Raw genomic sequence first — 13,838 nt, 5'->3', positions numbered from 1 at the left:
AAGGAAAAGAAGCAACAACTGTATCGAATATTGATGGAATAATTTATTTTGTTAATATACACCTTCATATAAAATTTAGCTAAAATCATATAATGCAGTGCTAGAGCCTAAATAAGGAACAATGACACCTGCCCACAAAGCTGTGTGTTTGCCTACCATCAAACCAACCAAAAGCCTCAGTAAGAAATGTTGACACCTGCACACTCAGCCATTGTGTCCACCTGCCATCAAACCAATCTACAGCCTAAATAAGGAATGTTGTCACCTGCCCACAAAGCTGTGTGTCTGCCTGCCATCAAACAAACAGCCAAGCTGCCATTTAGTAAATAATTCTTTATCTGAACCAGTACGTTGGCATAACAAAACCAAGGTAATCCAACCTGAATAGGTGTTATCAACTCATTATGAATTGATACCACGAAAATGTATAACATACTGTATAAAGTGTGAGTCATTTTTCATTTCCTTACTTCATATATTAATACAAAGATAAATAATTTTTCATCTAGAAATTATTAAGTTAAGCATTTATCTCATATTTGTTTACTAAATACATTAATATCTGCTACAAACTGGATCCACTTTTATAAAACATCTCAACTTTAAGTTAAACCTTGGCTCAAATTTTGCATGTAGATTATTGGTATAAAAATATAAAAAACAGGTGACTTTCATTATAACTACATTGGTCTCCTTATAAAACTCTAAGTATATTGCTGCATCTCATAATGCAGTATGTTCATGGAACATATCCAAGTATATGGTCCCGCCCCACCTAAAATTACATTGCTCTAGCTATAACAGTCATAGCATGGGCACCAACAGAAATATTTTTGGAGGCAGGGGCAAAGCCAAAATCAAAGGGATATATAAATCCCTTTGATTATATATTAAAGACATGCATGGCTACTAGTGCTGCTTCTAACAATGCAGTATAGTCCTGGAACATTCCTTCTAAACAAAGATCACATACATGGCTCCCAGAACAGTATAAGAGGAAGAGTACTGTGAATGGCACATTATATATTTGCCCCAATTTTAACAATCTTGAACACATGTAATAGTGTGTATGGTTTACTCTGCAGAATAGTCACCAATGAAGTCTCAACGACTTGGACCTTTGGACAAGGTATGTGATCTTTAACAAACATCATGTGTGGCTATCAACTTACCATAATCGTGATCAATGACCTTTAGACCCAAGAATCTATATTACCCTAAACTTTGATCAAGCAGTTACTCTAGAATGATAGTTAATCTGCAAAACCCCAAATGGCCCTACCAAGCCTTAAATAAAAACCCTCCACAATCTTTAGTCAGAGTATAAGTACTTGAACTAATATTTTTCTTCTTTCAGTCACTGTAACCTTGACCTTTGTCCTATAGCCCCAAACTCAATAGACTTCTTTCTTACTGAACATGAAGTCATTCATAAACTTTGGTGAAATGTATGTGCTTTGTACCTTGACTTTTTTACCTTTTGACACCAAATCAATATGCTTCTTTTTTTTTACCTAAGATGCAAGACACCTGTAATGTTTGACTGCAGTCTGTGATACTGCTACTGCATGGAAAGCAGTTTATTTATTTCTGTCACCATGACTTTGACCCTAAGTCTTTTGACTCCAAAATCACTATACTATTTCTTTAGCCCCATTGCAAGACATGTACAAAGTGTGGTCCAGATCTGTAAAGCATAAATAATGTTATTGTGCAGAAATCATATTTCTTTTTTCTGTCACTGTGACCTTTACTGCGGACTTTTGGATCCAAATATTGACAGACTTCTTTATTTCATCAAGAACTTAACTGTAACGTCTGACGAAGGAAGGTGCTGTAGAACTTAAATTATGCAGAAAGTGATCAGCTAACTGACAGATCTGCTGACACAAAAATGGATTCATAAAGACAATAACAGTAAAATATGCTCCCTACAAAGTGGAGTCACATAAAGAGATGTGAATACAAATCTGAAACATACTTAGCACTGAAATACTGACCTTAAATCTGCTCAATAGAATATTTACAGAAAGTTGAAAAGTTTTATGAGATTGCAAAATGGTTTTCAGAGACCTTCCAGTATATTTCTTTAAACACAATAGAAACTGTCCATTACGTCTCACATCAACTTAATTAGAAACCATGATTGCAGCTGAAATAAGGTAAAGCTTGCAAAACAAAGACCATAAATGAGGCACTGTATAATGGCTGACTGAAATTATATATTGTCATTCAAATACAAGCAGTGTTAGGCTTATGAAACAACTGTCAATCTGAGATAGTTCCTATGAACGCATGCACACTATCCTAAATACATGCATACTGTAACTGTTACGTGTACAGTTTACATTCTTACATTCTTATTTTCAGTTAGTGAGAATGCAGAAAGTAGAGACTAGAGGACATCCTTTAGTAAATGAAAATATATATACTGTATATTATGTGGTAAGAAAGAGTTTACTGTGCCAACTATCATTACGATGGTAACAAAACACTCTACAAGCTAATATTTCATCATGGTGCTTATGTTCCACATTTTACTCTTGGTTCTTAGCATACCATACCACAAGAATACAAAAGCATAAACAGACTCAATATCAGCCTTACCTAAAATGAATGTTTATATTGTTAATTATGTTAATATCAAATCACTATCAGATGTCAAACTTTAGTACGAGATTGACAGAGAATTATAATCCTGGGCATTGCAGACTGCAGTCCAAATCTGGCTGGATACCAAGTGATGCATGTGAAAATGATAGTGTATCTGAAAGTGTACCTCATTCAGCATATAGGGCATTATAAAATATTGTCAAGCTTTCATGTTCAGCATCCAATTCAAATGATTTTCTTTCGAGGGCAAATATTATACTAAATATATTATGCTAAAATACAGTTAAATCTCAATTCCGCACATGAACTGAGTGTTTGTGTGCTTGTCAGTGTGTGGAATGGGGAATGGGGGGATAAAGTGAGAAAAAGAAACAGCATCCATATCCAAGAAAATGGAAGAGGCATAAATTATGGTAATGTGCTTGGGTCTGCAAAGTTAAATCAAATAGCAAATGGCCATGGATTTGAATCCTACTATGGTCAATACTGTACCAGCCATAAGCAAATTACATAAATTGCTCCATCTGACTTATATATAATTGGACACCTACTTCAACTGAGAGGTATTAACCTGTGATTGGCTGATGGTCATGAGGAATGCATGCCCTCTTCATCCCTTCATGAGGAATGCATGCCCTCTTCATCCCTTCATGAGGAATGCATGCCCTCTTCATCCCTTCATGAGGAATGCATGCCCTCTTCATCCCTCCATGAGGAATACATGCCTCTTCATCCCTTCATGCCAAGGAGATCAGGACCAGCTCCTCCTTATCATACACTATGTTTATTTTCAAATCTCACATGTGGGTTAGGGACATAAAATAAATATGGTGTTACATTTATTTTCAATTCCCTCATGTGGGCTAGCAACATAAAATAAATATGGTGTTATATTTATTTTCAAATTCCACATGTGGGATAGGGACATAAAATAAATATGGTGTTATATTTATTTTCAAATTCCACATGTGGGATAGGGACATAAAATAAATATGGTGTTACATTCTGCATGTCTTAAGAGACAATAAATGGAAGTAATCTTTTTACCCTGGGATGTTTCCTATAATGATGTTCCAAAGGAGGTATTGGTTGGTTCAATGAGTGCAGTATACATCAGAACATAAACAGAAACTATATTTTAAGCATTTTTTGTCTTTGTTTCATATACTTGGGTGGGGGAGGAAACCTAAACTACTTCGCACTCTATCAAATGGATTGTGTTGATGTGCTGCAAAACCCTATACACAAACACACTTGCTGTTAAACCTTTCAATTAAAATATAGAATACCTGAGAAGGGACAGTAATTTTTGAAGAAATAAAAACTTGCATAAAACTACTTTATCTGATGTAACATCCAGTGTACCAATAATGCCTTAAACAATGTCCCATTATGTGTATGTACATAAAGGAGCAAGGTTGAAAAAACTCTAAAATTCACTGTACCATTAAGCAAGCATAAAAAACTTTAATCTCACAAAATAACTCAACTCTCAATTACAGAAAATAATTTTTTTGTGCTACCTCTTGAATCAGTCTTTTCAGAAAGAAGAAATTTGTTTCCCTGTCTATATGCAATATAGACAAATCGAAGACCCTCATTACTTTTCCTTACTACTGCTAGTTGACTACCCAATAACTGGATGTTTACAAGTTTAAGCTGATACAACAAGATTACTTTCATTTGCAGAGATGCATGGGAGCTGTCAACAGTAATGAGATTGAATAAAATTCTTGGAAAAACATAATTTACACAAACTTTACATTCTCCACTGAATATATTCCTCAATCACATTACTTTTTGGAAGAGTAGTAAATCACTGAGTTGTCTGATATGAGAAATACCCAGTAACCATTTTTTGTGTAGACTCTTCCAGAAATTGAATGCCTTTACTACAGAAGACTGGTTTGTCACTGAATGTGGTGAAGTAGGACAACCTGTGATTTCCCCAACTGTATGAATGCATTCATGTAGACTATAACATCTAGTTGTCGTTTTCCAGAGGAATTCCTATCATAAGTCATTGTTTGTTGTGGACCATAACATCTGGTTGGGGTTTCCAGAGGAATTCCTGTCATAAGATATTGTTTGTTGCAGACTATGACAAGTGGTCAGTGGACAGAAGCTGGAAAGAGTCACAAGCTTCAAGTACTTGGGAACAAAGATTAGGGCTCCAAACCAGAACAACTTTGCAGGATTACCCAGACAACAGCAGCAATAACAAGGTTGAGACCAATATGGAAAGATACCAACATTGCTTTTGGTTACAAAATAAGGCTGATGTACTCAATTGTCATATCCATTGGTTCTGTATACTTGTGAAACATGGACGCTCACATCAGATTGACAAAGGATTCAAACCTTCGAAATGAGATGCTACTGCAAGATCTTGGCCATCTCATACATTGACCACGTAACCAATGCAGAAGTCCACAACAGGATTCAACATGCCATTGGATCCCACATAGACCTCTTGACCACTGTAAAAAAGCACAAACTGAAGTAGTATGGTCATGTCTCAAGATTATCTGGACTGGCAAAAACAATCTTGCAAGGCACCGTGCAAGGGTGCAAAAGAAGAGGCAGAAAGAAAAATAAGTGGGAAGACAACATTAAGGAATGGGCAGGCATGGGATCTGGAGATTCCCAAAGAGCAGTAGAGAACTGGGAAAGATAGAGAGAATTAGTTGTAAAATCAACTATGGTGCCCAAACGGCCTCTTGGGTTAAGGGATGATGATGATTTTTTTGTTGTTGTTGTGGGGTTTAACGCCATTTTTCAGCACGATAGGCTATACATGGCGGCCAGTATTAATGGTGGAGGAAGAACCCGGAAAACCCCGGAAAGAACCACCGACCCACGAGAAGCTACTGGCAGGCTTTCTCACATGCCCACATTGGCTGAATCTTAGACTCGAACCGCCGCAGACAGAGGTGAGATGGCAGTGATCCGTAACGAAGAGCGCTTTAGACCACTCGGCCACTCGGGGCCCCTGGATGATGATGATGATGATGATGATGATGATTATGTTTACAATGATGATGATGACGACGTCTGGTTGGGCTTTTCCTGAGGAAAACCTGTCATAAGCCATTGCTTGTTGTGGACAATAACATCTGGTTGGGGTTTTTCCAGAGGAATTCCTGTCATAAACCAGTGTTTGTTATGGAACTGAAGCTGTTATAGTCTTATTTCAGTTGAGATGATAACTTGATGATAGAGCCAACTAGAAAAGGGCCAGTACTGGGTAAGTATGGACATTTGCAAAAAGCAGGTGAAAAGTTGGCCAATTTGCAACCGCAATGAGTAAAAGAAAATGCATGGATGGGTTGAGATCTGACTTCTCCCAATTCAGTAGACTTTCTACCAGCCAAAGGAAAATGGAAAGGAAAAAATTGTTCCTGTCCTTCACCACAGTTAAACTCACCATGTGTTTTGGAAAGGTGCTGTCCAGATATGCTGCTGTCACTGCTGACAGTTAGCATGAACTAAGTGATGACAAAATTGGTCCGTGTGAACCAATGTTGAGTTCAAATGGAAGCACACAAGAAATTAGTATATTATTCCTAGAAGTCGAGCCAAAGGAACCTGCATGAATATGGATGGATAGAGACATGAAATTATGTATCAGTTACATTTCCATTTTAAACCTTGACGCAGCTATGCAATTACTGGCCCGAGCTTTTCAGAGGGGCTCAGTATGTGAACTCTCCACTATGAATCTTGTGGAGTAAAGAACATATCTTCTCCTGCAAAATATCAACCTTCTCTTGATTGCCTGGAATGTCTGTCATTGAAGGGTCTAACAAAAGGTTAGAATAATCAATGAAAAACATCTGATCACCATATTGTTTTCCAGAAAATGGTCTAAGCCTTGAAAGACCCTGGCGTCCACTGGATGGTTTAGTCAATGATGGTTCTTGTGAGGCTTGAGAAAGCAGAGAACTTGCTTCCTATCCTTTTTATTAAACTTCCTCTGAAACTGAGGGACCTGTTGTTACCAGAAATTAGACCAAAACTGCTGATATTGGCTGGTGTTTGGTGGGGTTTTTTGTTTGGTTTTTTTTGCTGATAGCTGTCTCTCTGTTGAGTCTGGGATGCTGTCTAACAACTGGAAAATGAAGCAAAGTAAGATAGAGAGGTTGTTATTGTTGTTTGCTTCCATGCATCCTCAGTTCTAACTCCAAAAAGCAATGGCACACCATGGACACAGATCACAGGGCCAAGGAATGATATAACTTATGTGACGACAAATAGAGAAAGAAGCTGTATAAATAATGGTTAGGGCCTTCGGATTTAAAGTTGGAGGGTGACCTGTCAAAGCAGGTGAGGGGTTTTAGGAAATGCCCACAACAAGGACAGTTTTTTTTAAGTAGCCAGGTGTAAAAAATAAAAGTAGTGGGGCAAATTACCTGGCTGATAAGGAATGACCTGCATAGCCTTGATAATTAATATGGACTCTTACGCCTAATCAATGTATGATTTTTCAGCAAGAAGAAAAATTGCTAGCAATGCCAGATTAAACAGAAACTGCCACTATATTCCACACTAACTAGGAGGTTTTGTGGGAAACATTTAGAGGCACTGATTTGGCAGAGCCACTGTCATTGTGTACAAAACAGTATCTAACCACAGGAGATTTATGTGAATAAGGATCCAAGCAGCTGAAGCGGCGCCTAGGAATGTGACAGGGCTGACTGGGCAGCTGGACGGGCTGATCAACAGCCACAGTAATAGCATACAGCATCAAAGAAAGAAAACACAAACCACTGTTATTGGACAAATAACCTATGTGCCCAGACCTACAGTCTCAATGGCCATACTTGGACATACAGGAAGACTCACACCCGCTGAGCTGCCATAGAATGGGAGGACACTCTTTTGTTAAGTCCAAGACACTACTGAAGATATGTGATGGATAGGAATTTTCCACAGGCCAGCAACTGCACTGTGTCACCTCCTGCACAAGTCACCATATTCGATACTTGAGCAGTGTCCAGGAAAGGTGCACAGCTAGTATCTCCAAAATGCTCAATTCTTCCAATTCAAGATGCACAGATGTAACAGTCACAGAGTGCATTATATGCCAGACTGGGGGTGGTGGGCATTGTGGCATTCCCCACTACACTGGCTATTCACATTTTTTGGACAAAGGCACAGAATGTAATTTTCCATTAATCTTGACTTGACCTGTTCCTTTTTGACTTTCTACTTTCTAAATTCCTGTGCAGAAATGTGGACCATACACCCTATGACCACTCTGTACATACACTGCATTATCACACATATCCTTCTTAACTTTAAATCTCTTGCATTTCACAAGATTGTTGTCACTATTTAACTCAAATGACAAAAACAATGGAAAATAACATCAGTGTTCAAATAGAACAATAACAGTACTCATCACCAAAGCAACAATGCAGGCAGTATGCATTACTCAACAATAAACAACAGGCACCAATGATACCATGTTATAGCACAATGTCGAAAAAAAACAAATTTTACAAACTGTGAAAAATTTCCACAAATATTGACCATAACTATGCAAATATATTTATTCATAATACCACACTGACTTTCAAGACGGATGGGTTGAAATAATGTTGATTTTCCTGGATACCAACAGGCTATATGGGATGCTGCTGACTGTACTGCAATGAGGTAAGACAATGTCCTGGGTTAAGAGTTTCTTCCCTTTGTCTATATGGTTTATAGATGTTATTTTGTTTTCCTTCAAAGGCTGGATTCAAGAGGCTGGTTTGTTTTGTTTTGTGGGTTCAGCACATGATAGGCCATACATGACAATTAGTATATTTTGTGGAAGAATCTGGGAAAACTATGGGAAGAACCACCAATCCACAGGAAGTTACTGGCAAGCTTTCTCACAAACCCAAGTTAGCCAAACTGAAACTTGAACCCAAGCTGGCAAGCACTTTAGACCACTTGTCAATCAGATGCCATTGGATTCAGGAGGAAGCAGAGTTTATGTCAAAAGGTGGCAGGGGATGTATTCAACTGATAATATAGCTGATGATGTTAGTGACCTAAAAATGATAGTGTGAAAGGTTGTTTTCATAACTTATTTGGTGACCCTTAAAACACTAGTTGTGAATAATTATCTCTGAAGAGTTAGCCCCCTTTAGGTAGTGGGCTCCTATTTGGTGGTGCATTCTTTATCCATATTCCATTTGCTCTGAATAAAACACTGCAAAATCTGTTAGAAATACTTATTCGACCAACAAAGTTAAGTGGTAACAAGACACAAGACATGCAAATAAGTAGTTCTACGAAAATCATGACATTCTTGGCTGGATTTAGCAGCTTTTTCCCCATGTACGAGATGCTAGAATTGAGACACTACTACTTGTAATAGACATTTTCATGCAAGTTTTGACCACCCTAAAAAAGGATATTTGTTTATCAAGGCATGTGCAAGTAGAGAACTGAATACAGTATGAATATAAAAGAATAACCTGCAATTTGTTCATGAAGAAGCTACACTGACTGCTAGCCAGATGTTATCATCTAATCTGACTTGCTCCATTGCATCTGATGAGAGGAATACAATCAAACATCTCAGTTCAGGCTGGCAACAAAACATCATGCTATAAAATGCCATCTAACACTCACAACTGTTCCATTTTATCTTTAGTTTTCTCTGCTTTAATATGAATATACAATCTTTAAAACAAAAGTAGTTCATATTTAAATAAATGTTTTCAGCAGTCAATTCTCTTATACAGGTAAGTAAGCAAGGTGTAGAGCGTTTGTTGGTGTCTGTGTCAAAGTGGGGACAACTCTGTTGGAGTCCATGTCAATGTATAGACAACTCTGTTGGTGTCTGTGTCAATGTGGGGTTAACTCTGTTGGTGTCTGTGTCAAACCAGAGATAAATATTTTTTTAACATGAAAGTGTCACAAGGCTCACAAAGAAACATAATGCATTCACTTTTTATGTATAAAAAATTGCAAGTGCAGTTCTAGACTCTACTTTTGCAGGGATTTTCTCACAGGGTGTGTTCTCAAAGCAGTTTGGTATATTGTAATTATAATAATAATCTTCAAAAACTGAAACATTTCACAAAAGCAAATGTTCAGTACACACAGAAGAGAAGGTGTATGAAATGACTGACTCCTGCATACAGACCTGCTGTATTCATCATATAATCTTTCAGGCACTACTATGATCGATGCATTACTTTTTTTGCAGCTGATAATAATAAACCTGGATTTGGTCATATTTTGAGAAAATTGCAAGTAATGTAAACATTCGTAGACACCATATCTACCATCAAACTTGCACCATGAATGGTTCAGATCAAGTTTTGGAAGAAGAACTTGCTGAGAGAGTGGATAAACCAACATACAAGTGGACAGACATATCAAGATTGATAACTTTTTCTGTTATATTGTAATATAGATTTACAATTCTTTGCTTTATAAACAGATCACAAAATAGTGATCATGTACAGAAAAGGTTCAACTGGATCAGTTGTGTGTGCTTAGTTATGGCTGAAACATTAATCAATTACTATACCAGTCTGTGACAGAAAAGGGTTTCCTGGGGGTCCCAGTCTATTGGAAAAAAATGCATCTGTCAGAAGGAACAAAAACATTGTAAATAAGGAGCACAAGAAAGAAAAATAATTATTCAACTGCAAATCTATTGAAACAAGAGATGTTTCACTTTGTTGAAAGGGGTATAAATAGGAAAAACTCTCTAGATCATAATTCTGTAATAAATACTGTAAACATGCACATCTGCAAGATCCAAAGATGCAGAAGAAAAACTTTTCTAAAGAGGTTTAACTTTTAATGTTTTCAGTGCATGCCTGAAGATTTTGTTTCACTTATGGTTCCTATAAGTATCTCTACACACAGTTACTACAGTAAAATTCTCTACAACAAGAAACCTGGCTACTGCAAATCTTTGTCAGAACCAAATAAATATTTCCTTGCCTTTTATTAATGCACAAATGTACATCCACTCCACACACACCATTTTTCAAACTTTCTGTATGTCCTGGATAAAATTTATCATTTCTGGTCTTTTAATGTGTTTCACTTAGACACAGGATACACAGTTACATATATTAAATCCTCGCATACTAAACTGGCAAAACTGTGCATATATTATCACACAAATGTGTTTTTTTATAAAAATAAATTACATGCACTAACAAGTCATAATGAAAGCCATTAAGTCATCCGCAAAGTTTGGTACAGGTCTGAGATGTAGAACTAATGTTAGTGTAGAGAAATAATTTCGTTTCTATCAGTCACAAAGACCTTGGCCTTTTACCTTTCATCCCAAAACTGATAGGCTTCTTCCTTATCCAAAGTGCAGCAATCCACAAAGTTTGGTCCAAGTATGTGATACTGAATTAATGTTATTCTACAGAAACCATTTTATTTCTATCAGTTATAGTGATCTTGAATTTTGACCTACTGACCCCAAAAGGTTCTTCCCTATCCCAATGCAAACGTTCCACAAAGTCTGATAACTGCTGATGGTGGGAATTGTTTTGTTGTTGTGGAAACCATTTTACTTCTCTCCAATCAACAGGTTTCTTCTTTACCCCCAAGCACAAGCCATAAACAAGGTTTGGTAACTGTGCACAGTAGACAATCACCTATTGTTCAGAAACCATTTTTCTTCTCTGAGTTGTGATGACCATGAACTTTGACCTCAAAATTAAAAAGGTTATTCATTATCTCAAGTGCAAGCACAGTTGCAAATTTAGAAATATAATTTAAGTGGCGCATACACAAGCTGTCATGATAATCTGTGGGATGGAACCTCTGGTAAAGTCTAAGCAGGCAAAATCACTGGAAGCTTCTGTGCATTAAGCATTTCCAGGTTATACATTCAACTAACTAGAAAGAAAACTTACTCAGGAAAACATTCTGGTCCTTTCACACTCAATTTTAGAGCAGATATACTGAAGCCACCACCTAATCTGCCTCTGAAGTAATCCAAAACATTTGATACAGATGGTGGAGAATTCGAGTTAATGTACAGAACCATTTTATAACTGTCAGTCATAGTGACCTTGAATCATGGAGCCCATAATATATAGAGTTCTTCTTTAGCTCAAGTGCAAGCCATCCAGAAAATCTGGTATCAGTAGATGGTGGTCAACTCATGTTACTGAGTGGACGCCAAACAGTTAATTGGGAGATGGACAACACCTTAACACAATATGCTCTGTCTATTATGGCAGGTTATAAAAAGCAGTTGCAATAGGTCCATTAACTATTACGAATTATTTTCAAGCTTTGTTCAGGTATGTTTTTCAACCATCTTTGTTGAAAATATTTGTAATGATTAATTGACAGAACAATGCTTATGATAAATATTGTTCATTACAAAATATCTAACAATTTGTCCCCATATTTGTGGAATGTTACTGAGTTTTCCATCAAAATGAGGCCCTATGAGATGTTGGCAGTAATTATCTGGAATATTTTATATTTTTTATCATCAACATTAATTTGTACAGTCTCAAATTTATAAAAGAGTTTTAAAAGAAAAAGTCTAAAACACATATGGACAAATTCAATTCTGAAAGGCCAAATGCTTATTTCAAGTCAAGAAAGTATTGATGGATATTAAGTAATAGAAGTTTCAGGTGATTCAATTAACAACATCCTAAATTATATATGATTTGTTTAGAGATGGTTAACAATGTTCAACCTGAAACCATTTCTCATGAATACATCTACTGAAAATAGCATTCCATGTAAGGGTTATTTAGCTATGGTGACATCTTAGCAACTTAGGGGTCTCAGATGGAGATTGCAAAAATATACCCTGCCAAAACTTATTATCCTCTAAAACATATAAAGACGTTGCCAAAATTGCTATTGTTATTTTGAATACCTGAAATAAAACTGCATTACAAATATTTCTGATTCTGTTCAATGGCAATATTAGGTTTTGCTTAACATGGACTAAAGCTGTTGTATTAAATATTTCTTTTGTTCCTGGATCCATCCAATTATTGGTACCCATACATAAACTTAACAACAAATAAATTCAATGGCTCATCCAGTCTGATTAAAATCAGATCTCCACTGTCCTGTGAGGATCTGACAGCGACTGCTTAGGGGTCATGTTCTGGTGATACAAGTTATGATCCCCAATTTTATCAGCCAATCAGATAAAGTATTATTGCTTCACATTTGGGATACTAAGTAGTATGGGTGAAGAGCATCAATGTGTGCAGAACAATTTGATTGACTTTCAGATTTGTGAAAGCTGCATTTCCATTGGCTAATTCAAAGGTCACCAGAACATGACCCGTAAGCAGTCATTGCCAGATCTTCACGCAGGACAACTGAGATCTGATCTGAATGAGACTGTATGATCATCAAATACTGTCACTGATAAGCTGAATAAAGGACTGAAGAGAGTGCAACCTATCCACTCCATTTTGGCAATAGCATGAAATATTCACATAATGTATAATTCAATTGAAAAAATGCATAAGTCAGTCTCATAATAAATAGATTGATGTTAACACCAACACAGGTAGTGCCAAAGCAGCTCAAGCAAAGTGCCTTGCCCAAGGAAACATCATGGTAGACAACCCAGGCTGACCTGACCCAGGCATTTTTAGTTACAAGCTAGTTCTTGAGCCATCTGACTCCAATAGTCACACCTAATGACAAGCCGAGAGTGCCATGGGCCTATCCTACACCCCATAACCAATAGTAAGTCTCACGATAGGCAAGATGGGGAGAACTTCTATCCCAGCCAACAGCTCCAATAAAATTAAAACCATTGTACTATCACTTCTTTTGAATGAATAATATCCATTATATGTCCATGAGTATGGCAATCCTCCAAGTAGTTAAGGAGGAGTAGTGATAACAAACTTGTGCCAACAAGCAGATAGACAATAGAAAAACAAGCAACCAAGCCAGACAAAATGCCCCTATGGTCTATGACCAGTAGAGAAAAATGGTGAAAATCAAATAACGCAGGTTTTCATGATGTTAACTCTCCTACCAAATCTGCTTCATTCCATTAAAATCTTCAATTTTATTTTTAGCAAAGACAAAATTTATGTTTTGATATACCTAAGGCAAAGACATTGGTCATACCCTATGCATTGCTTTATAAAATACACTTAAGTCATATAAAATGTACTGTTAAAATCTTTCTGAACTGCATATTTACATATTTGTATATCAGAAATGAGTGAAGCTTATTTAAATCA

General features: G+C 36.7%; 1 protein-coding gene across 4 annotated transcripts in view; it reads right to left on the bottom strand.

Moving 5' to 3' along the window:
• The window catches only part of LOC149799227 (uncharacterized), a 71,897-nt gene that overhangs the window by 18,253 nt on the left and 39,806 nt on the right, over positions 1-13,838 (bottom strand). For 2 of the 4 annotated variants that reach the window (XM_089958498.1, XM_089958500.1), the window contains one exon: positions 10,151-10,207. The exons of the other annotated variants lie outside the window; for them this stretch is intronic. In XM_089958498.1, coding sequence (XP_089814624.1) covers positions 10,151-10,207 — 57 coding nt within the window. The remainder of the gene's footprint in view (positions 1-10,150; positions 10,208-13,838) is intronic. 4 annotated transcript variants of the gene reach the window in all.

Source organism: Sinohyriopsis cumingii, chromosome 5, assembly GCF_028554795.1.
Source record: "Sinohyriopsis cumingii isolate HCF-2022 chromosome 5, ASM2855479v2, whole genome shotgun sequence".
Lineage (NCBI taxonomy): Eukaryota > Metazoa > Mollusca > Bivalvia > Unionida > Unionidae > Sinohyriopsis > Sinohyriopsis cumingii.
The sequence above is the reverse complement of the archived record's forward strand: the minus strand, read 5'-3'. Positions and strand labels throughout refer to the sequence as shown.